We start from the raw sequence: 25,316 nt of genomic DNA, 5'->3' as shown, positions 1-25,316 counted from the left end.
AATTTAGGAATGTTGCTGGTGAATTGAAAGAGAAGTTTGGAGAACTTTTTAAACCAGACATAAATACTGCAGAAGACCCAGAAGAAGGACAGCCCATAGCTGAATCTGTTTCTGCAGAAGAAGCACTAAGTGATGACGAAGATGAGGAAGTAATTGTACGCCCATCAGCCAGAGCAAGGAGTGTGTCACTCGTCACCATACCAGAGCAGAGGGAGTCTGGACTGGAAGACTCAGTGACAGAGTCCAATGACAGCTCCCAGTGTGAGGACATAATGCAAGTCTGTGAACCACCATCTCATGAGAGCGATGCCTTTCGAGACTCAGATCAACCCTGTAATGAAGTTCAAGAGGAGTGCAGGTCATCATCACCACAAGGATTCACTAGTGCACAGAGAGACAGCAACACAGATCATGCTGCCACAGAATTTGATGATGGCCATTCAGTACTCAGGCCTGATGCTGACAGTTCATTCTTTAAAGCCGAGACCAGATGTGGGTTATCTCAGCAACCCCAGTTGACAGTTTTCTCACAAAACCACATCACCACCAGTCAAGATGAAGCTGAGAAGGGCTGTGAAACTTCAGACGCTCCTGCAGAGTTGACTACATCCCAGCCTCCACCCCTAAGCACATGTTCAGCAACCATACCACGTGTGTCTGATGAAGAGTTGGAAGAGGACATGGAAAGGTTTAAACATGAGGTAGGGATGCTCAAGGTTGTGTTCCTGGATTTGGAGAAGGAAAAGGCCCAACTGCAAAAACAGGTAGAGGATACATGCCTACCCCTGAGTCTAGTAGTCCCTTTTAGATTGCTTTTGTTTCTTTATTTATTTACGCCATTTTCATTCCCTTCTTTCATTCAGTTTTTTTACACTGTGACCACATCTTAAGGCCTGTGTCCATATAGCATTTCTCTGAGTGCCAGTGTCTTTATTTGAATTTTTTAACTTATTCCATATGGCAATGAAGCATATGCAACTGCATAGGAAAAAAAAACACTGCATCTATAATTTTTTTTTCCAGAGATCGTTGGCTTTTTTTTTTTTTTTTTTTTTTTTGTGAAGGCACAAAAAGACTTCATAAAGGCACAGGTGTTATCATTGCAGCACCTTTTCAGGCAATAAATCAAATAGGGAAAAATGTGTCACTCAAACAACCAAGCAAATGGTAAAAGAACTGTATTTATATGGTATTTTTCCATCTGAATCAGAAGTTCAAAATGCTTTACAATGATGCCTCGCATTCCCCCATTAACACACACACTCACATACAGATGCCAGGGTGCTGCCATGCAAGGCGCACACTATTCACTGGGAGCAGCTTGGGGATTAACCACTTTGCCCAAGGGCCCTTTGTGCTTGTCTGGTCTGACGGGGGTTTGAACCGAGGATCCTCTAGTCTCAAGCCCAACGCGTAATCACTAGATCATCAAATCCCCATCAACAGAAGAGGCTTGTTTGTACCATCTGTTTAAATTTACCTAATGTGTCACAGAAAATAAATCGCAATAGAGACAAGAAATCTGTCATCTGTGGTAACAGATTGACAGATCATGTTTATCGCAGTCCGCACATGGCAGCAGGTTTTTTCCTTTGTTTATTTTAAGAAATCGCTAGAATGAAGTGCTGCTTACCTCCCTTTCAGAGCTTTTCTGCCAGGAAAAAAAACACTATGTGGACACGGGGCCTCATTTTATCCATACACTACATGATGATACGATATATTATAGTGTCCACCTGTGGTGTTCCACAAAGGAGTGAGAGATGCATAGCACTATAAACAAGTTGTCCCATCTGTGGTTGATGTAAAGCTTCAGAGTGTGAGAGAAATAAATACAAGGGTATTTCAAAATTTCTTGAAACAAAAGTATCTGGAGCTTCAAGGTGTCATCTTCTGTGAGCATTGCAAAGCTTGAACATCAGTGGCCCAATTGATGTCAAGGGAAACTGTTTAGAAATAATGCAGAAACAATCTTTCTTCTGTGATGACACTGAGAAGTTTCTGAAGTACCCTCGTATGTAACAAGGGCATGTTTTATTGTACACAGTTAGTGCTCATGTTGCACTGTGCCAACTTAGTTGAGGGTGCACAGAGCATGCTAAAAAGGATAGAACACCCTGGATGAAAGACGTAATTATTGGCTGTTTTGGATAACACCAAACAAGATGTGTGTGTGGGTGCGTGCGCGCGCACACACCCGTTTGTCTGCCCTTATGCCTGTAATAATACATACATAACACCATGTAAAAAGTGTTCTGATGAAATACAAGAAATATGGCATCGGTTGCATCGCAGGGTTTCATCCCACGTTGGCCAAAAGACGCGAAGGGGGATTATGTAGTGGCGATTTCCGTCCGTCTGTCTATCTGTCTGTCCATCCATCCCAAAAAGGGCATAAGCATTCTGAAATCAACTCCTCTCACACTTCTCGGAGGAATTTCGTGACACTTGGTACAAGTCCTTGTTATAGGTTGGTAATACATATATTATCAATATAGTCCAAGTGGGGCCCATTTTACCGCAGTTATGGCTCTTGATTAACAAATCTAGACGCTGTCAGTTTCATGAGTGGGTGCTTGCATTCTGAAATTAACTCCTCTCACATTTTTAGGAGGAATTTAATGAAACAGTGCAAGTCCTTGTTATAGGTTGGTAATATGTATATTATCATATTGTTTCAGTTGGGCCAAATTTACCAGAGTTATGGCCCTTGATTAACAAATTTAGATGCCATCAGTTTCATGAGTGGGAATCTGCACTCTAAAATCAACTCCTCACATATTTAGGATGAATTTTGTGAAAAGTGCTTGAAATGTTATCAGAATGTAACAAGCACTTGTATCAAAGCAGCATATGCCAGCGGGGAATATTATGCTCTCAGAGCTCTCTTGTTTAACATTTTCAAGCCACCTTGCATGAATTTGATCCCCACACTGGCATCTTGTGTGCCAATGAATAAACTCGTCGTAAACTGTTGTAAACTGTGCAAGGCTGTGTGCCAGTGTGCAAAGAAAATTTTGATATGTTCAAAATTTCTGGCATGCATAAATTTTGTGCCACTTGCGTGAACTAGTCGTGAACATTGCGGAAACACAACATGTCAATGCGTGTCATTGCGTGCGGGCCTCGCACAATTTACAACAGTTGATGAGTTTACTCATTGACACACAAGATTGTGTGCCACTGTGGGGATCAAATTCGTGCAAGTGTCAAGGTGGCTTCAGAATGCTGCGTTTTGGTGTGATCTCACTCTTACGCATGATTGTAACACAATTACTCCTTACACACTGAAATGCAGCATGAATTTCCTTACAATCCTGGTGGAACACATTTGTCATATTATCATGTAGTGGATTTTTTTCTTTCACTTATTTTAGTTTTTCTTTGTCTTAGTGCTTACCTGCCCTTTGTGTTACTGAAGTTTTAATGCCATTAAAATAACAGATTTCCTTTTAGATTTTTTTTTCTTTCTAACCAAACTAAAAAAAAATAGTTGAAAGTTATGTACACTTTTGTTTTTGCTCCCATTTTTAATGAGCTGTAAATGGTAAATAAAATGACAAATGGACTGCAGTTGTATATTGCTTTTCCATCTGCATCAGACGCTCAAAGTGCTTTACACATCAATGTCTCACATTCACCCCGATGTCAGTCTGCTCCCATGCAAGGCACCCACTACACACCAGGAGCAACTAGGGAATTAAGAAACTTGCCCAAGGGCTCTTCGTGACTTTCCTCTAGAGCTGAACTCAAAGATTTTCTATATACACAAAAGACCCATTTCTCTCAAATATTGTTCACAAATGTGTCTAAATCTGTGTTAGTGAGCACTTCTCCTTTGCTGAGATAATCCATCTCACCTCACAGGTGTGGCATATCAAGATGCTGATTAGACAGCATGATTATTGCACAGGTGTGCCTTAGACTGCCCACAATAAAAGGCCACTCTGAAATGTGCAGTTTTATCACACAGCACAATGTTGCAGGTTTTGAGTGAGCATGCAATTGGCATGCTGACTGCAGGAATGTCCACCAGAGCTGTTGCCCGTGAACTGAATGTTCATCTGTCTACCATAAGCCATCTCCAAAGGTGTTTCTGAGAATTTGGCAAGACATCCAACCAGCCTCACAACCGTAGACCACGTGTAACCACACCAGCCCAGGACCTCCACATCCAACATGTTCACCTCCAAGATTGTCTGAGACCAGCCACCCGGACAGCTGCTGCAACAGTTGGTTTGCAGAACCAAAGAATTTCTGCACAAACTGCCAGAAACCATCTCAGAAAAGCTCATCTGCATGCTTGTTGTCCTCATCGGAGTCTTGACCTGACTGCAGTTTGTTGTTGCAATTGACTTGAGTGGACCAATGCTCACATTCGGTGGCATGTGTCATGTTGGAGAGGTGTTCTCTTCATGGATGAATCCCAGTTTTCACTGTTCAGGGTGGACAGTGTGTGTGGCATTGTGTGGGTGAGAGGTTTGCTCATGTCAATGTTGTGAATCGAGTGGTCCATGGTGGCGGTGGGGTTATGGTATGGGCAGGCATACTTTATGGACAACAAACACAGGTGCATTTTATGGATGGCATTTTGCACAGAGATACTGACAACATCCTGAAGCCCATTGTTGTGCCGTTTATCCACAACCATCACCTCATGTTGCAATTTGATAATGCATGGCCCTATGTTGCAAGGATCTGTACACAATTCCTGAAAGCTGAAAATGTCCCAGTTATTTCATGGCCAGCATACTCATCAGACATTTGGATTGGCATATACAACAGCATGTTCCAGTTCCTGCCAATATCCAACAGCTTTGCACAAGGCCACAATCAGCAGCCTGATCAACTCTGTGAAGAAGATGTGTTGCACTGCGTAAGGCAAATGGTGGTCACACCAGATACTGATTGCCCCCCCCCCCCCCCCCCCCCCCCAGACGCCCTCAATAAAGCAAAACTGCCCATTTCAGAGTGACCTTTTATTGTGGCCAGCCAAAGGCACACCTGTACAATAATCATGCTGTCTAATCAGCATCTTGATATGCCACACCTGTGAGCTGGGATGGATTATCTCAGCAAAGGAGATCTTTCATTTCATTTTATTTCAGCTCATGAAAAATGGGAGCAAACATAAAAGTGTTACGTTTATATTTTTGTTTAGTGTATGAAGGACTTGGCGCTATATTGCAATTAAAATTATTATTTTATTTATCATTCAAATTGAATTCCTACTACAAAAAGTGCCATTTCACTCCTTTTTATCTGATCAAAATTTGTGATGTTTGCCATCTTCCTTTTGAGTCTGGGTACAACACAAGGGAAGTTGAGGTATTTTGGAAATTTTAAGCATGGTCATAAAACAGAGGCCTTCCGTTTTTAGTTAGTCACTCATTTGTATTACTGTATCTTCCTTAGTTGTTTGCATGTATAGACTTTGCATGCTTCTATGATGGAAAATTTCTGTTGTATGTACCATCTCAAGGTGATGTGCTGTGAAGGTGGTAAAAATAATTGCCTTCTTTGAAAAGAAGTGCTGTTGAAATGTGACGTGTCGCATTGTTTCATGTTTTAGTGCATGCGGTGTGGAGTTCATCTTTAGACGTATAAATTTGCCTTAAAAACATTGACCCACATGAGATAATAAACTGAAAAATTCATCGCTGTTTTGTGGCCAGCCTTTTGGATGTCTTTTGGTGTCAGTTGAGGGTAATCAGGTTGAAGGGTCTAAAAATACTTTGGCAGAGGCATGTGCTCTGCTCTGTGACCCCTTTTTTCTTTTCAATTTGACTTTGAATTCTGTATTACGATGAGATGCTCTTAGTCTTCCAGTTTCAGATATTGTCTGTTCATGTCTGTTCATCTGCTTGTGAAGTGTTTTGTCTTTTGCTGTCTATTAACAGCATGATCTACATGAACTGCAGTATGAAAATCTGTTTTTTCATGGCTCTGAATGGAACATCATCTTATAAATACACGAAATGACGATGGTCAAATAGAGTGTCCACACTACAGTGTTTGGACTTCATAAGGAAAGGATACAGCAGCACTAAATTATGTATGTCAAAGTGTCCAAACAGCTACTCCAAATGCATCTTTAAAAGGTTGGCCCTAGCGTGTTTTACTTAATGTGAATCTTTCATCTGAGATGAACGCATTTTTTTTCTTTGACTTGTCAGACTGGCGGAGAAACGACAAAGACAGCAGTTGAGTTACAGAAATCTGTTGACTCTTCAAGTACTGTGGATAAAGAATCAGAAGGAGTGGCTATGGAGAAACCCGAGACCAAATTAGGATGGCAAAAAGAGCAGTCAGCTCACAGTAACACAACTGTAATGGAAGAGCGGCCAGCAGCTATTCACAGTGTTATCCAAAGAGACAAGAGGTATGCATTATTTTGTTTTTACGTTTTAGGCATTGACACAGAAGAAACGATGTAAAACACTGTGGTCAAAATGGCCAAAGCACAATTTAGTTCATCCTGAGTGTGTATGCTTGTTTTACAATGACATACTTGACAGAATTATTGTTTCAGTAATACTTCCAGGACACTAGAATGTAAACAGATACAGTAACTAGGTCTGTTACTCTCTGTAGCACCGATGGGGTACCAATTCAGTTGCCACTCCCACTCAAACAGACCTGCAAAAGCATGAGGAAAGAAGGTCAAGGAATAGCTATAGAAGACACCCTGCAGCTGCAGCTGGGCAGAGGCACCCAGGGTAGCAGAGCCTCTAAGGCCAACGCCCATGTTAATGGAACTTCTCTCTCTGTATTTGATGATAGCACTTTAAGTGATATGTCGGACGATGAAGGAAGGTATATATGTTGTATGCCGCTTGCGTTTCAGAGTTTCAGTTTGGTTACTAACATTTAAGGTCTTTCAGACTAAAAGTGAAATCAAATCTAACAGCACTTGTGTTACAGAGTCAATAAAATATACAGTCAACACAAATTGTCATTATAACACTAGTTGAAAATTTGTTATTGTCAGACATAAGACTCCACAAATTTACAGAGATAAGAGTGAAATGGAGAAAAATAAGAACTAAAGTTTTTTGTATTTATTGTCTGTTTTATGCTGGATACAGTTAATATTTGAAAAGTTGGTACATATGCTGTTTATGGTGCTGAAATACAGACTGCAAAAATATGATTGGATTTGGTTTCAGTCTGAATTCACCTTTCCACTATTGGTGATGGTACTGATCAGAATAAACTCTTTAATTCTCTTATTCTCATAGTTGCATGACTGCTCACTAGTTTTCAAGAGTACACTTTATAACGCAATAACTTTCATACACTTTTCACTTGAAAACATTATCATAAAGCATCTGCTTTCTAACTCACATTTGTCTTCCTTGTGTTTGTTGGCCTTAGGTTGCCATGTGGAGATCAGCAAAAAAATGAGGTAAAATTCTTTCAGTAGTTTGTAAAGTTACTGCCTTCAAATCATGGGTACCAGGCCACTTCCTCTTGAAACTTGCTATGCCAGTATTCCATTTGTACCTACCAATATTGTTCTATTCAATCTTTGTGATGCGTTTTGTTTTTGGACTCACCCTGGCTATCCCTCCCTCCATCCAGCCGTCTGTTCATCTTTCCATGAATACTGTAAACACAACTCCTCTTACAATGTTTGGATTACAATGATGCTTTGCATCCAGTGCCTTCAAGTGGAGATAATTGAACTTTTGCTGGTTTTTAATACATCACATTTATACCGAGGTTGACCAGTTTGTTAATTCAGATAATTTGTCACACAATATTTCCTATCACAATATATAATATATGCAAGTAATTAGTATATCATTTTTATGAATTTGATCATAGATCTAGTACAGGTATGTGCTTTTGGAGTGCACCTTCTAGTTGTAACTAGTTTTTTCTGCCTTTAAAGTGGTCGTATTTTACACATTTCTGGCAAAAGTATATTGAATAGTTTCCCCAGGAGTCTAAAAATAAATAAATAAATATTGTAGCCAAAAATCCACTATATCAGACACTGTTGAATGCACTTTTACTTATTTATTTATTGAGGTCTCTTTACTGCCCATCTCTGTAGTCTACACAATTGCTCATTATCATTCCAAAGTAGTAAGCCATGAACCAGTTAACTTCATAGAGTTTAAATGTGAGGGTGTTTATGAACACTGTTTTCTGTTATTACCCTCCACACCAGCGGAAGTGAAGGTATTGTAATCACCCGTGTGTGCGCCTCTGTACAAAATGACTTGGAATAAGTGAGCAGATTTACACCAAATCTGGTAGGAATATTCATTGGGTGGTTGTCTCCAGATGATTATCTTTTGGTTTGATTGGTCAAAGGTCAAGGTCATTTCCAATATAGTATGAAAAGTGCATTGTCCGGGATATTTCCACAATGAGTAGGGCAAGAGAGATGATGTACCACTTATATCAATCAATCAATCAATCATTTGTACTGAAATTCTATGATCAATGTCACAATAATATCACAAAGACACCATGAAATTACTCCATAATTCCCTGAAAAACACTTATTAAAGGGTATCTACAACAAAAAATCCAGTGAGAGGTGTGATCCAAAGCTTTTATCAGTCAGGTAATCATTTATCATCATGTGTAGTATAAATGGCATCCTTAAAATGCCATAAAATGATGTCACTATTGTTCAAAAAATGGATTTATGTGCAGGAGCAGTGCATACATTGCACCTCTGATGGAGTTACCATGCTACAGCATGACATGTCAACCACAATAAGTTCTTTTGGCTTCCCCCTTTTTCCTTTGGGTTGCCACAGAAGATCCAGTAAAGATCTGCATCTTGATATGGCACAGGTTTGTATGCCAGATGCCCTTCCTGACACAACTCCATATTACAAAAATGGGCAGGGGTGATCTTGAAGTGGGAACCTTCTGCATTGGAAAAAAAACAAACTAACACCCCTGTCACACCTTGACGATTTAGCCAGTGTATGCCGAGTGTATTTAAAATGCTGGCATATGCTGGTGCACGTCTAATAAGTTATGGGTAAGTTTTGTGTTGGGCTTGCTAGTGAGCCCATTAGCATCAGCGTAGAAACACCGGCTGTGGAGGACGGCTTTCAGACTGTGGCTAGGAGCTAGGCGGAGGAAGTCCCGTAGGGCTTGGTGCCCTGTTGTGGTACCCTGATCACACTCGCCACTTTTTCTCTGAGCCCACGAGTGACTTCCACTCCTGTCTCCAGGCCAAAACTCTGGACTTTAGTGATAGGGGAGTCTATCACCCGCAAAGTCAGGTTACAGGTGCTGGCTGATGTTAAATATATTCCTGGGGCCAGAGCTCCTGACATTGTATCCCATATTAGGGTGCTGATGCTGCAGAAGGGAAGACGGACTAAGTAACATGACATGAGATATAGTCACATAGTTATTCACGTTGGCACCAATGATGTCAGGATGAAGCACTCAGAGGTCACAAAAATGGACATAGAGAGGACTTGTGACCTTGCCCGAAAGATGTGTCGGCATCGATTAATAGTCTCTGGTCCTCTCCCCTCCCGGGATACTGATCAGGCGTTCAGCAGGCAGACATCGTTAAATAGGTGACTGGCGCAATTTTGTAGACAGCAAGGCTTTAGCTTTATTGATAACTGGCCTTCGTTCTGGGGCCGCTGTGACTTGCTGATGCCGGATGACCTCCATCCTACTGGGGAAGGCACCGCCATCTTGTCTGCGAACATAGATAGAGCTCTACAGGGAGGGTAACATTAGGAATTTACAGCAGGCCACGGAGCAGGTGATTAGAGACCCTGCAAGGCTTATGATAAATGTGGGTGTGGAATCCATTAGCTTAGCAGGGAAATTAGTGCAGAAAATCCATTATGGTGATAGTGCAGTTTATCTGCCCGGAGGGAAATTCAACAAGTTGAGACTGTGGCCTGCTTCCGTAGATGTGTCCATAAAAATCATAGAGGGAAATGCTTTGCAAACTTAATACCCATTACTACATTGGATGATGTTGAAATTGAGGATGGCCCAGTGGTTGTTCCAGCAATAGCAAAGATTTTGTGTGTGCTACCTACAATACCCGTGGAATGTTCTAAGCACCTTATATATACTACTGTGGAACCACCCCTAAATCCAAACTACTCTGGGTCTCATTAACACAAGATCACTGTCCTCAAAATCATTGTTGATTAATGATCTAATTATTGATCATCACTTAGATACGATTGGGTTATGTGAAACCTGGCTTAAACCTACAGCTGTCCTCCCCTTAAATGAGGCCGGCCCACCAGCATATACATTTAGTCATGTTCCTCATGATGCGAAGCAAGGCAGGGGTGTTGCTCTTATTTATAAATCTAGGTTTAGCTTATTAGCTCTTGGGGGTCACAAATATAACTTGTTTGAGCATCTGATTCTCCGCTCTGCTCAGGATATTACGCATTGCCAAGGTCAGAAGAATAGAAATCAGCCGTATTACTTTGTCACTGTATATAGGCCTCCTGGCCCATATTCTGAATTCTTAGATAAATTTGGTGCACTCATCTCTAACTTGTCAACTAGTGCAGACAACATTCTGATCATTGGTGACTTTAACGTTCATATAAATAAGCCTTCTGATCCCCTCTGGAAATCATTTATGGAAATTGTGGATGCATTAGGATTTCGGCAATGCATTCGGGACTCGACGCACATTAGTGGAAATACCCTGGATCTGATTCTCGCACGTGGTATTGCAGTCATGAATATTGATATGATGCCTCTTACATCAGTGGTCTCTGATCACTCAGTTATTAAGTTTACAGTTTCGCTGCCTTGTTTAGTGGAACAACAACCTTATATATCACTACGGCAATGCATCAACGCCTCAACTAAGACTGACCTCGAAGCTTGACTGCCTGATGTCTTGGCTTCACATTTGGCAAATACCCAATTAGTAGACAGACTTGTGGATAGTTTAAACTCAGTGCTCAAAACTCCACTCGAAATGATTGCGCCACCTGTGTTAAAACCGTGCTCCCCCAAATCACTCACCTTGGTTCAATGATTACCTGCGTGACCTCGAGTATAAGGCAAGAGGTCTAGAACGGAAGTGGCGTCGTTCAAAATTAGAAGTATTCCACCTTGTGTGGCGTGATGCTATCTTAGACTCTAAGCATGCATTATTGGCTACAAAGCGGACCTATTCCTCTGATTTGATCAACAAAAACAAGCATAACTCAAAGTTCTTGTTTGACACAGTGGCAACACTTATTCATGGACAACCACCTTTAGTTCAATCTCCTTTTACAGCACAAGATTTCCTGGATTACTTTGAGAAGAAAATAGAAGACATTAGGTTAAACATATCCCGGCATGCCTTAACCCAGCCACTACACCCTGCTGTTGAGGTGGGCACCATTACTGAGGTATTACCTAGATTTACAGAATTTGATAGTATCTCACTAGGCATGCTGACGAAACTCGTAACGTCAACAAAAAGCACAACCTGTTTATTTGATTCTGTGCCAACAAAACTGTTTAAGGACCTGTGGCCCACTCTTGAGCCGACTGTGCTGGAAATTATTAATCTTTCTTTAACTTCTGGATCTGTTCCTAAATGTTTCAAATCTGCAGTGATTAAACCATTACTTAGGAAACCTAATCTTGACCCTAGTGTATTGAAAAACTATCGGCCGATATCAAATCTATAATTTTGCTCTAAATTCTGGAAAAAGTGGTGTCACGGCAGCTTGTGGACTATCTTACTGAGAATAATCTCTTTGAGCCACTGCAGTCTGCTTTTAGAAAATATCATTCCACAGAGATGGCTCTCACTAAAGAGGTGAATGATCTTCTGCGTACAATGGATTCAGACACCACTATGGTTCTGGTGCTGTTAGATCTCAGTGCTGCATTTGATACGGTGGATCATCATATTCTACTTGATAGGCTGGAAAATCATTTTGGGATGACTGGGAGTGCCCTTGCATGGCTAACATCATACTTGACCAGTCATTCTTACTGTGTTTTGTACAGTAACACTACCTCTAACCTTAGTGACATGAAATTTGGGGTTCCACAGGGGTCTGTCTTAGGCCCCCTGCTTTTCTCCCTTTATATAGCACCCCTTGGCCACAGATTACGGCGTTTTGGGATTACCTATGCTGATGATAATCAGTTATACATGCCGATAACTGCTGGTAATCTCGTTCACATAAAATCCTTAGAAGATTGCCTTGCAGCAGTGAGAAGTTGGATGTCTAGAAACTTTCTGCTTTTAAACTCTGATAAGACTGAAATGATGGCTCTTGGTCTAGTCAGACATCGGCATCAGTTTGACCAGTTAACGCTCAGCCTAGGCTGGTGTGTCATACATCACACTGACAAAGTGAGGAACCTTGGGGTAATTTTTGATCCTACATTGTCCTTTGACCTCCACATTAGAAATATTACGAGGACTGCTTTCTTCCACCTGCGAAATATAGCGAAGATTCGTCCCATGCTGTCTATGGCTGATGCTGAGACCCTGATCCATGTGTTTATCTCTTCTAGATTGGACTACTGCAATGTTCTATTTTCTGGTTTACCGCAGTCTAGCATTAGGGCTCTCCAATTAGTTCAAAATGCTACAGCCAGACTTTTGACACCAAGCAGAAATGCAGAAGCAGAAACACCGATTTTGGCATCCCTTCACTGGCTTCCTGTCCCAGTGAGATCAGATTTTAAGGTTCTGCTACTAGTCTATAAAATTGTTCACGGACTGGCACCTCTCTACTTAGCTGACCTAATTAAACCTTACATACCAGCCCGGGCTTTGCATTCTCAGGGTGCAGGACTACTTTGTGTCCCTAGGGTGAATAAGAAGTATGTAGGTCATAGAGCTTTTTCTTATCGTGCCCCTGTTCTGTGGAATGATCTCCCTGCGTCAGTGAAAACAGATTCTGTCGAGACTTTCAAATCCAGACTTAAGACGCACTTATTTTCCCTTTCATATGGCTAGCATACTGGTATAGTTTTGTTTTACGCGTTTTACTCTTTTAATTCATTTTATTAGTAAACGGAGCGTGCTGCGTGCTACCTAAATTCTGGGTCTTTTAGTGAAGCTTAGGCCTAGTGGCCGGCGACCACCTTAGTATTTCCTCTGTTTTTCTTGTTGATTAATGCTGGCAAATTATACAGTATTTCTTGTCTTTCTGATGCCTGATTCTGTTTTTTTTTTTTCTCTGTTTAAGGTGCAGCTCCATCCAGAGATAGGAGTTGTATTTGTGCTGGCAACCCTCCTATCCTGTGCACCAACAGCATTTCCTGTATATTCCTTTTGTGAATTGTTCTGTGAATTGTTCTGTAATTTATGTCTGTAGCATGGCCCAGGCAGAGGGTCACCCCTTTGAGTCTGTTCTGCTTGAAGTTTCTGCCTCTGAGGGAGTTTTTCCTGTTGCTCTTGGGGTTAGTAAGGTTAGACCTTACCCCCTGAGCGAGTGAAGCGCCTTGAGGCAACTCTGTTGTGATTTGGCACTATATAAATGAAAATAAATTGAAATTGAAAATTTTGTATAAGTTAAAAACATGTTGAAGCACGCTGATATAGGTCGTAGAACAGCGAGTATGTCGAAAAAATTTTGGGCATGCACAATATTTTAGATGCATGCTAGTGTATGGCTCATACGTCCTGCATATGTGGACCTAAGTTATGCAATTGTTAACCCACGTTACTCGTAAGTCGAAATACGTCTATTGATGCTGTCCGTTGATTGGCTCAACATCTGAAAGCTGCAGTCCTCATGCAAACAGTTCAGACTATTTCAAATATTAAAATCATTCTTGAGTAAATATAAAGTCTTAATCTTACCTATTCATTTCAGTTGGATTCATCTTCATAGCCTGACGAGAATGTATCCACATAAAGTATCCCGATTTTGGAAAACGACATCTGAAAATACTTTAATTCCTTGTTGTGGCTGAATAAATGAAGGGCTTTAAAAGAAGTCCCTCTGTGTTTAGTGCATTTTCTGAGCCTGAGTCAGAGATCACAGGCGCTTTGTGCCACAACAAGAAGATTAACTTATTTTAAAAGTTGAGAGTCACAGTGCCCCATTTATCCATGTCAGTGTTTTCCACAGGCATCAGTCGATTCTTCAGCATCCTGCATGTGAGGAAAATAAATCCCATGATCCACCAAGACAAAAGTTAAATTTAATTTAAAAATGTTAATTTACTCTGTTTGGCCTCCATGTGGAGTGGAGAGGTTGTACGACAGCGTATGCATGCTCGATGATGACGCAACCCAAGCCAGACGTACCTGTTCTGACCCATACCATACCATATAGTACCAACATGGGCCGCTTGGTGGAAACGGGGATGTCACTATACGCTAGCTAAATCATCAAGGTGTGACAGCTGCATAACTTATGTGATATATCAAGCATATTTGGCACATTTTTCAGACATCAGCATATGCTGGCTAAATTGTCAAGGTATGACATGGCCCTAATTGCAACCATATTAACTCTAAAATGTGACTTAAAAGCCAAGTTTGCGCAGCCTGAGTTATTTTAAATATATTGTCCAGAACAGGAAATTGACAAACAGCATAAACTGTTGCTTCTTGCATTCAGAACCCTGGAGAAATGGAGATGACAGAAGATTTAGATGAGCTCACTCAGTCATCGGACACAGCCACGGATGATATGGACTCTCCCACATCAGGCTATCGTCATGCTTCTCTCCTCATTCAGAACCTGGACTCTGCCACCTTAGGTATTGAGTCAGCTGTTTCAGATACTGATATTTTACTAATCAGTGATTATTTCTGAAGTTTTACCTTGAAACAGTTGTACCTTTTTTTTAGATGCAAGTTATTAAGTTACTTTGGTTATCTTTCATCATTGTTTGAAAGATAATGGTACCTATCTTCCACCCGGCACAGTGGTGCACAGCACTAGCAAAGCTCCTAGCTTCTACCTGGCATTTGTGGTTTTAACACGTGTTTTCTTAAAAAAAAAAAAAAGAAAAAAATTTAAAAAAAACCCAAACATACTTGAACTCGTCTGCACACCCATATGTAAAACTTTGTCTAAAAATGACATATGATCAGACACAGAATCTGTATATTCAGTATTATGTAACGCCTGAGTAGATCCTTGTCATTTGATTGGTGGTTTGTGTGTCACGTGACATGGATTATTCGTACCATTTCCCATTGTGTTTCATTTACCGTGCTGTAGTTCTTTTTAGCGTGCGATTTTGGTACTGTATGAAATGTGCCATTGCACACCCCCACCACTGCGCACGCTCACACTACTGGGGGCGGCGTTTAGCTAAACATGGCAAAGTTTCTTTTGCTGCCGGACAATGATTTGAAGGAGCTAATTGACGGTGCTAATTCTTCTAACACAAAAAACCTAATCCACCGTGGCTTAAGCCGTCTGGAGGCATGAAGAGCTGTTAGGATGAAGTTGGGATGAAAAGCTGGACAAATTTCTGATGCAGTTTTTCGCTCGAGTTTATGTAATTGCACAGGCTGACAACATGATTAATGGTTAATTGTGCAAGCCTGCTACCGAGTGTGAAGTAGTTGGGATAAGAATAAGATCTTCTAAATTTGCGGTTATGATATTGGAGTAAAAGAAACGGGTCTCTCTAGGTTAGGAAATTGCTGTTCCCCCATGTGAGTAAATTTAAAATCTCGAAGGAGTCTTTATGAGTGAAAGTGCTGACATTACTTTGGACTGTTTGAGTGAAGAGGGAGTGGAAGACTTGATTTGCGTTTGTAGGCAAATGTTTACATACACTGATTATTAACTTGAATGTATTGTTCAGTTTAGTTTATTTGTAAAGTGCAAAATCACAGCATATGCTATCTCAGGGTGATGAGCAAGGTTTCAACATCATGCACTCCTTGAGCATGCACACTGGTGGGTGACAGTGGGAAGAAAGAACTCCCTCAGGTGCAAGTTCTGATCAGAAATCTCATTCTGAAATCTGAAATCAATCAATCACATTGATACCTGTTACATGCTCAGGAGCAACAGTCATACACTTCACTAAAATGTCACATTTATTTGGTTTGGATAAAACTGAGTACTTCCCCACCAATAATGTAACTGACAGAAGTGAGAGGGAAGCTAATGATTCACTGTGACTTGGTATAAGATAATTATAAACTGCAGAGAGCAAATGAGTCTTTAGTCTGGATTTAAATAACTCAACAGAATCCGACCGTCTTATCTCAGTAAATAGACTATTCCACAGAAAAGGTGTGCAATAAGAACAAGGTCTGTGAATTGCTGAATTCTTTACTTTTGTAACACACAGTAATCCTCCTGAGAACATAGGGCAGGGGGTATAATTTTGTGAGCTTGTATTTACCTTTCAGACTGTTATATCTGTCAGACTCTAGAACCATGGTGAAGCTGCAGAACATTTTCCATGAATATGAGCGCTCCATCCAAAAGGCAAGGAGCCGACATGGCTATTTGACAGACAAGGTGAGCCAGCTGGAGCTGGAGAGGGCTGAGATGAAGGGCTCCTTGGAGGAAGTTAAAGATTTGAAGTCTGCCTTGGAAAGAACACAACTGGAGTTGCACACTGAAATCACAAACTTCAAGTAAGCATCTCTACTTTAATTTTATTACAGAAGCAATAGTACTCCTGTCTTTCTCTTATTTGCTGCCTCTGAATTTATCTCTGCTTCTCTTATCATGTTTTGTGAGCCATACCCGGCAGTCTTATTTGATTTCTTCAGTTATGGAATGGTTTTAAAAATTCTGCCTCTTGGGTTTAGGTTTCAGCTGAAACAAGAGCAGGAAAACCGGCGCAATGCAACAATGATGTACAACACCACAAAGGATAAGCTGAGGAGGGCAGAGGAGCAGCAGCAATTGGAGTTTCAGGAGAGACAGAAGGTGGAGCTCACATTCAGGAACCTCGAGTTGGAGATGAGAACATTAGTCAACAACATGAAACAGGTACAACTTCTTGAAAATAGAATTTGTCTGTTTAAAATGTGCAGTGATTTATTTTGAGTATTGCCATATTAATAACGGTACAGGAGATTGATTTGACATCTGTATATTAATCACCAGTTGGTCAGGATTGCACAATGTTTACAAAGAACATCTCCTTGGAATGGTGATACTGACCCGTTTGTTGTATGTATGTAGATCTATTGGGCGACATATAATTCTACTCCAAGTTGTTGCAAATGAACTACTCCAAGGTCCTTTTACATTGTACATCACCCACAGACAGGCCACATTGAGGTGATTATATTATGCACAGAGCTGATGTCCTTTCAATTCGGTCTGTTTGGAGGATCCTTGTGTACAGCTGGGATTACTTAATGTCAAATAAAATGTTAGTATGAGGAGTTTTTGCTTTTCTTTTATAGCGACATCAACTCCCATATTTTGGCTATTGGTGTGTTTCTGTGGCCGTGATGCAGCATGCAGCTGCCTCAGTGTTGTGGATGCCAGCAGCTGGAGAAGGTCAAGAGGATGCCCATGTTTCACTTGACTGGGGCAAATGGGTGGTTACTTTTGAGAGGTGGGGGGTGGACCAGTTGTTTTCCTGGGTGCTTGCCATCGAGGACCCAAGATAGTTCAGTAGTGCAGTAGATGGGGCATGGCACCAGAGCATGCTCCTTGACCTGTCCCTGACTTCAGTAAGCAAGCAATATGAATGGTTTTGCCATCAGAAGCTAATGGGGGTGTTACATTTTGTAAAGTGGAAGGAAGACCTGTGAATGATATACAAGGATTTTTGAACTTTGAGGTTCAAAATAGTAATGCCAGAGCAGTTGTTAACTGCAGTGTTTCTGGGGCAGTATTTTAAAACAGTCAGTCACATGTGCACTTTTACATCACAATGGACAGTTTTTGAGATGTGTCAATAACTGTAATGCCTCCAAGAATCTCTTTTTACCTTTCAGGCTATATCCAGCAAACTTTTACCATTGGGTTTGTTATGACCAAGTTTAACAAATCCAAATAGACATACAGTCACTTTTTTTTAATGATAAATATATATATATATATATATATATATATATATATATAGAGAGAGAGAGAGAGAAATTTAAAGAGTTGCAAACCTTTGTGTGTCATTGTCTGGGGGATTTTTTTTGTTTGCATTCTGTTCATGTAAATGTTGCTCACTGAAGTTACAGTTGTGTATGTTTTTGGCCAACGACACAGCTTGAGGAGGATCACAGTGAAACCCAAAGACTGCTGGCTCAGGAGCGCAGTGCACGAACCCTGCAGGAAAACCTGCTCAATAATCATCTCCGTAAGCAGCAGGAGATAGAAGTGGAAAACAAGAGAAACTTAAGCAAAAGTCATGAGGTAAATGTCAGACTCCTGTCCATCATTTTAAAACATTTACATGCTTATTGATTTACATTCAAGTCCAATGTAATTGGACAGTGCCGTGGGGGGAAAAGTATTTAAAATGTCTTCAAAAGTGGATTATTAATCAAAGGGGGTTGGAGGAGCTGTTCTGACCCCTCGCCTCTCTAGCTATGTGCCTGTATAGTCCGTGTTACAAGGAAGAAAATAGACATGTATTTATGTGGAAAGTGCTTTCTGCTTGACCAGAAAAGAAGGTTATGTGACATGCGCTGTCTGTCAGGAATGAAAATATAGTGCATATTTGAAGCAAAGGAAAGCAACAAAAGTTTTTAAACTTGCACCGCAAGCGCACTAGCTGTTATGGTTGCAATGACACTACACTGTAAATCAGCAAGACTGTTGTACACTGCTTGATGATCTGTGTGAATATAATAGACTTGTTGCATATTTAATGTTGTCTAGACTGTACAATATACTCCAACGCCATGATGAACTTAGCAGCAGTGCTGTTTGGCTACTTGATCCACGGGCACTATGCATATGAAACAAAGCAAGCAGAACCACACACATATTTAGTAAATTAGGTTTGTCATTAAAATAACGCTGTTAATAACGGCGTTATTTTAATGCCATTATTCCCATCGGTGAACACAATTGATGAAAGTACCAGTAAATTATAAAAGGTGACATTCTGAGCTGTCTCATTATCATTTTTTAATCTCAAACTACGATGTCTTCATTGTATTGCAAAAACAATTGAATTCTACCTACCAAATGTAGTCACATCTCTGAGCCACTGTAGGTTGAGGACTACTAGAATTTGCCTTATTTTGAAGGAGATTTTTAAGTCAGCTGTATGTCTGGTCGTACTCAAATTGGTGCAGCCAGCATTAAAAGTACATCAAATAAGTGTAAACCAGACTGGAAAAACTAAGTAACAAATAATAAATACATATCTCGCCACATAACGTAATCCTGCTGAATTTGCTTCTCCTGAAGTGGCACACAGCAGCCACAGAGAATATTGTCCTGCTGTCTGATGCTGCTTCTGGCTTCACAGGGCTTCTTATGTATTGATCTTTAAAAATTCCAGACAAGTTTAATATGAGTGCTATTAAATATGTAATTGCCATTGTCACCTCCGTGTTTCTTGATTCTTTCATTTGCCCAGCCATAGTCAATAAGTCGGTAAGCATAGAGACTGCTAACAGGTAGCAATGCTGACTGCTCCAAAGTCCCATGTCCACACCACAGCTGTCCCCTTGAGATTGCTAACCCAGAGTCGTATGCTCTTCAAACCTTCACAGTCACACTCTCACAACATCGGATAAACTTGTGTGGCTTTCTCGTAGATAGACACATAAAACGTGGATGTCAAGCTCTAAAAAATATGGGACCAGAAATTTAGCTGACTAGGTTGGAAAAAAAATGTTGGTGAAGCAATGCATTATCTGTCAATTTATGCTATATGTGGTAGGGAGATTTGGCCTTGTTTTTTTTCTGTGATTTCAGAAGGAATTGTAGAACGTGCATAAATGACATAGACCAAAATGTTCTTTTCTTTTGTCTATAGGCCTTGTCTCAGCTCACTGAGGCCAGTGACAGGGAGAAGGAGTTGCTCCAGCAGAACGCTACATTGCAGGAGCAACTGAGCATCCTGAAATTAGATCTTGAACGTTCACAGGCTAACAGTGACCTCAAAGAGAGCCACCTTGTGGAGGAGAATGAGGCCCTGAAAGAACAGCTAGAAGATGTCCGCAGAGATCTGAAACTCAATGACAGAGCCCATGCTGAAACCATCTTCAACTGCAATAACCAGCTGACCACCTTCAAGTCCGAGCTGGCAAAAGCAACAGCTGGACTGGAGAATGAAAAACAGACTCGAGAGACACTTGATTCAGAGGTGCAGTCATCTCGTAGCCGGCTGGCTGTGGCGCTGCAGGAGGTTGAGCGACACTTAGCAGCCCAAGCAGACACAGAGAAACGTTTGCTCAGGGAAAAGGATGAGCATCAACGACTTAAAGACAGATTTACAGGTTAGATTTTCAGATATTCTATGGAAAGCATAAAACACAATTTTTGTAGAATAAAGTTGACTATTTCAAAAAATTGTGACAAGCCAGTTAGAATAATAACAATAATAATAATTTATTTATATAGAACTTTAAGTTTCCTTGACCCGATTCAAGATAAGTAGTTGAAGATGAATGAGTGAGTGAGAACTTTAAATTGACATAGTTATAAAGTGATCAACATAGTAAAACATCAGGACATCAAAACAAAAACGTACATCTATGAGAACCATTGCAGTTAAAATATTAAGTACAAATAAAAGTAACAGACCATCATATATAATTCAGATAATATAAAAACATCAAACTGTTTGACAGCAAAAAATAAATAGGGTTTTGGGTTAGTCTTACAGTATGTTGATGCCTAGCAGGTAGAGGTGGGCGAGATAAATAACATAAAGTTTGACCTACGGTATAGATTTTGACTGCACAGTGCTAAGAACGGGAGCAGAACTTACTGGATTACTGGAGCATCATTAGCCTGCATTAGCAAATTACCTGAAAAATGTGAAGCAGTTGGGATAAGAATAAGATCTTCTAAATTTGAGGTTATGATATTGGAGTAAAAGAAAGAAATGGGTCTCTCTAGGTTAGGAAATTGCTGTTCCCCCAAGTGAGTGAATTTAAATATCTCAAAGGAGTTCTGAATCAGAGGAAAAAAAAATATTTTGTGATTGTTTCATGGCAGTTACTTTTTAAAGCACAAATAAACACGGTCGCCCACAGTTACCTGGATCACAGCAGTGACTCCAACTTTTATTGGAGTACACACAAATCTTTATGAGGTTACCACAGCAAGCTGTTAGCAATACTAATCTGCTATCAGTAGACCACAATGTGCAAGAAGGTAGGAAAACACTAATGCGGTCACAAAGGTGTTTCATATGCAGGCATGATTCCAAAAGGACTTCATTGACAGCCCGCAAGTAACTTTTTTGGTAAAATGTTTCAGTCTATGCATGTGTGTGTGAGAGCGATTTTGGTGTTATATTACAAAAAAGAGGGTTGTTTTCTTTCAAATTCATAACAGCTGAAGCAGCCAGCCAGCGTGAGGCAGTCAACAGTCTGTCCCAGAAGCTGACCAAAGCAGAGGCACATGCAAACAGCATGGAGAACGAGGTTCACCGTGTCACACTGCAGCTGACGGAGAAAGGCCTGCTGCTGGAGGTCCTGCAGCGGGAGAAGGAGCAGGCAGCAGCCAGAGCCAAAGAGCTTGAAGCAGCTCTGCAGGCCGAGAGGGAGCTAGTATGTCGGTCTGGAGCACGCCAAGAGGCCGCTCAGGAGCGGCTAGCCCAAGCCCAGAGTGAGACCATGTTACTACGACAACAACTTCAGGAGACGCAAAACAAGGGTGTTGCAAAGGAGCGTGCTGTGACAGATGCCCAGGAGCGCTTCAGTGACATTCTGTCCAAGCTGCGTTCTGACTGTGAGGAGAGGGTACAACTGGTGCAGGAGAGAAGTAAAGAGCTCGCGAGTAAAGCAGCTGATCTTCGGGAACAGGTTTACAAGTTAGAGGAGGAGAAGAATGAAAGAGAGGTGAGACCACATTTGTCCTTTCCTCAATGTGTGTTGTTGTAAATTTGAGGTGTTCTCAGTAAACAATGATGTTTATGGGTTCTCTCTGAACACAGACTAGCCTAAGGCAGATGCAACAAGAACTAGCTGATTCTTTGAAGAAGCTGTCAATGAGTGAAGCTTCCCTGGAGGTTAATACACACTATCGTAATGATCTGGAGGAAGAGAAGGTCCGACTCTTCAAAGACTTGGAGAGACTGAGACGGAAGGTAAATCAAGTGGCACCAAGTGACTGCAAAGTCTCAACAAATCTTTGATATGAGCAGGGCTAATAATGACCATCTTATCTTTTAAAAGTATCTAAAATGTATCTTGCAAGCTGAAGGTGGCAGCCTAATGGATAGAGACATGGGCATGTGACCAGAGAGTCACTAGTTCTGTCCCAGGACAGGATCACCTTCCAACCATAAATTTACTGTATAAATACATGTGATCACTGGAAGGTGTGCCTGGAATTTTTTTTTTTCCCTTCCAAGAGTTACAAAACTGCAAAGTCTCTGATATTGCATGGGATGAACAATGAATTGTGCACTTTTGTTGCACCACCCCCCCACCCCCTTGTAACTTTAGTTTGATGGTACGAATAAGAGGTGGATGAAGTCACTGTCAAGTCATTCTCAAGTCATGAATCGGCAAGTCTCAAGTCAGCTTGCAAACAATTGGTGGTCATTATCGCTTGAGACTTGACTTGAGACTTGCCGATTCCTGACTTGAGAATGACTTGACAGTGACTTTGTCCCACCTATGGTACCAGTATGTTCCCAGGTCATATAAGATAACATTTTCACTTGTTGTCATTGGCACAACCTGGCAGGTAATTTTGCTAACAGTCAGTTAACCTGTAGGGACATAAAAAATACACAATTAAATATGCACATGTACTTGCATTACTAAGATTATAAAGAAATAATTGTGATCAGTCGTATAATTTAACCACACTATATATAGTGTAGATCGAGACGAAGCTCTCGATCTACTGGTCAATCTTTGTTCCTACTCTCACCTATGGTCATGAGTGTTGGGTCATGACCGAAAGAACTAGATCGCGGGTGCAAGCGGTTCAAATGGGCTTCCTCAGGAGGGTGGCTGGTGTCTCCCTGAGAGATAGGGTGAGACGTTCGGTCATCCGTGGGGAGCTCGGAGTAGAGTCGCTGCTCCTTCGCATTGAAAGGAGCCAGCTGAGGTGGTTCGGGCATCTAGTAAGGATGCATCCTGGGCGCCTCCAAAGGGAGGTGTTCCAGGCACGTCCATCTGGGAGGAGACCCCGGGGAAGACCCAGGACTAGGTGGAGAGATTATATCTCCACACTGGCCTGGGAACGCCTCAGGATCCCCCAGTCAGTGTTGGTCAATGTGGCACGGGAAAGGGAAGTCTGGGGTCCCCTGCTGGAGCTGTTGCCCCCGACCCGAACCCTGGAAAAGAAATGATAAAATAGGGAAACTCGTACATCTTAAATACTGGTCTACAGATCATATGACCATTTTTCTGTGCTGTGGTATGACGTACTGCATTCTTAAAAGTTAGAAAAATCACAGAAATTCAAAAAAGGCATTACTAGGTGATGGGTAGGAAACCCATGTTGATACATTTTTTGCTGAAACTAAAGGTGCCATCTTTTATCATATCATCTTAAATGGGACAAACATGATAATAAAAGAAAACAATGTAATAACTAATTATTCTGCACTTTTAGCACTGAAAATGTGAAAAATCAGGCATAATTTGGCAGAAAAGGTCACTTTTTCTGTAGACAAATAGAAAAATGTGTGTTTAGTGGTTCGGTTCAGTTTTGTCAATACACCCTTTATTTTGGCTAACCAACCATTCAGAAAATCCTGGAACTACCATGCCCATTTTCTAGCTGATCTGATGTAAAGAAATGAAATCGGCTTTTTTGACTGATCTCTCGCTTACCTGCCAGGTTGTGCCAATGACAACAAGTGAAAATGTTGTCTTATATGACCTGGGAATCAAACTAAACTTTACAAGGGGAAGTGCAACAAACTCCTTATGTAGAGCCTTTTCTTGATTGGGCCCACGGACTAACTGAGTCTTTATTCCTGTGCTCTGGTTTTTAGAGTCATCATAAGCAGCAACAATTTTTAGATCACACACATTGACAAAATTTCAATTCAGTGTTTTAACATTACTGATGATAAGCGTGAATTCTTTCCAGCTGGAGGAAAGTGAGGACCAGTATGTGGAGGCTGAGAGGCGTATTAAGGCTTTGAAGAGTGCTGTGGATGAAAAGGAAAATCAGCTCACCACGAATGCCCAAAAACTCCAGGAGGCACTGTCAGCCGCAGCAATATCAAATGTCACTAGCAAACAGCTGGAAGAAGCTGTGCAGAGGTACCTACACACCACAGACTTCACATTTTAGATTATTTAGCATTTATAACTCCACTAACAGTGTTCCCACACGTTGGAATGCCCATGTATGAGATTCTGTAGACATTTGTGATATCCATCAAGCCCCAATCTCCCCACATAAAAAAATGAAGTCTACCCAGAAATCGGAACAGTGTCAGTTCCTTGAATGGCTGCTTGAGGCTGGTTCCAAACAAGAGCACATTGCTATAGAAACCCATGTTAAAATGTCCAAATTTATTTGAGAAATTAACATTTTTACAGCCTGGTACAAAAAAACGGATTTAGTCTCTATGGATAATTTCCTCCTTGATGACAACTGTATGGGGTGAATTTATTTTATAACCCTAGAGTTTAAGATGTTTTAAGCCATAAAGTAATGTATAATTAGGGGCATGTTGCTTTGACTGACAGGCAGTGTGTGCTGTCAGCCGACTCCAGACTGCTGTCTTCGCAGAGACCATGAACCAACCATGTCTGTCCTTTCTGAGCATTTTATTGCAAATATCTGTAATAATCTGCCTTGTGGTGTGCCTAGCAGCTGACTTAGAACTGGTGCGGACCAGGGGAATCCGACTGTTTAATTAAAACAAAGCATCGCGAAGGCCCACGGTGGGTGTTGACACGATGTGATTTCTGCCCAGTGCTCTGAATGTCAAAGTGAAGAAATTCAATGAAGCGTGGGTAAACGGCAGGAGTAACTATGACTCTCTTAAGGTAGCCAAATGCCTCGTCATATAATTAGTGACTCGCATGAATGGATGAATGAGATTCCAGTGATTTGATTTGACCCTGTGATTTGATTTGTCCAAATGGATCATTTAAGAAATCTGTGGTTCGGTATTTCTGTCGGGTGAAATTTTCATGTTACTTTGTTATTTTAGCACCCTTAGCTGGTATCGTAGCTTAGCTGACGTTAGCTCCCGTCCAAACTAACCCTAACACTCCACAGTGAGGGAATAAACCAGTCAGAATATTTAACCCCAGCACCCACGTCACCCGT

At 41.0% G+C, this 25,316-nt stretch overlaps 1 protein-coding gene and 1 long non-coding RNA gene across 2 annotated transcripts in view; one reads left to right on the top strand and one right to left on the bottom strand.

Annotated features, from left to right (window-relative positions):
• Positions 1–24,970, bottom strand: part of LOC117515452 — a 28,229-nt gene extending 3,259 nt beyond the window's left edge. The window contains exons 1-3 of the long non-coding RNA XR_004562154.1: positions 24,905–24,970; positions 11,694–11,698; positions 9,587–9,593 (exon numbers count right to left, since the gene is read on the bottom strand). This is a non-coding gene — a long non-coding RNA (uncharacterized LOC117515452). The remainder of the gene's footprint in view (positions 1–9,586; positions 9,594–11,693; positions 11,699–24,904) is intronic.
• The window catches only part of LOC117515451 (ankyrin repeat domain-containing protein 26-like), a 109,748-nt gene that overhangs the window by 48,167 nt on the left and 36,265 nt on the right, over positions 1–25,316 (top strand). Inside the window, 12 exon segments of the mRNA XM_034176013.1 lie at positions 1–764; positions 6,177–6,382; positions 6,595–6,816; positions 7,378–7,408; positions 14,565–14,706; positions 16,342–16,555; positions 16,733–16,916; positions 18,144–18,290; positions 19,870–20,332; positions 21,399–21,904; positions 22,000–22,152; positions 24,120–24,295. Of these exon segments, the coding sequence (XP_034031904.1) occupies positions 1–764; positions 6,177–6,382; positions 6,595–6,816; positions 7,378–7,408; positions 14,565–14,706; positions 16,342–16,555; positions 16,733–16,916; positions 18,144–18,290; positions 19,870–20,332; positions 21,399–21,904; positions 22,000–22,152; positions 24,120–24,295 (3,208 nt within the window).

The sequence above is a fragment of the Thalassophryne amazonica genome, chromosome 8 (genome assembly GCF_902500255.1).
Source record: "Thalassophryne amazonica chromosome 8, fThaAma1.1, whole genome shotgun sequence".
In the NCBI taxonomy this organism is placed as follows: Eukaryota; Metazoa; Chordata; class Actinopteri; order Batrachoidiformes; family Batrachoididae; genus Thalassophryne; species Thalassophryne amazonica.
The sequence above is the reverse complement of the archived record's forward strand: the minus strand, read 5'-3'. Positions and strand labels throughout refer to the sequence as shown.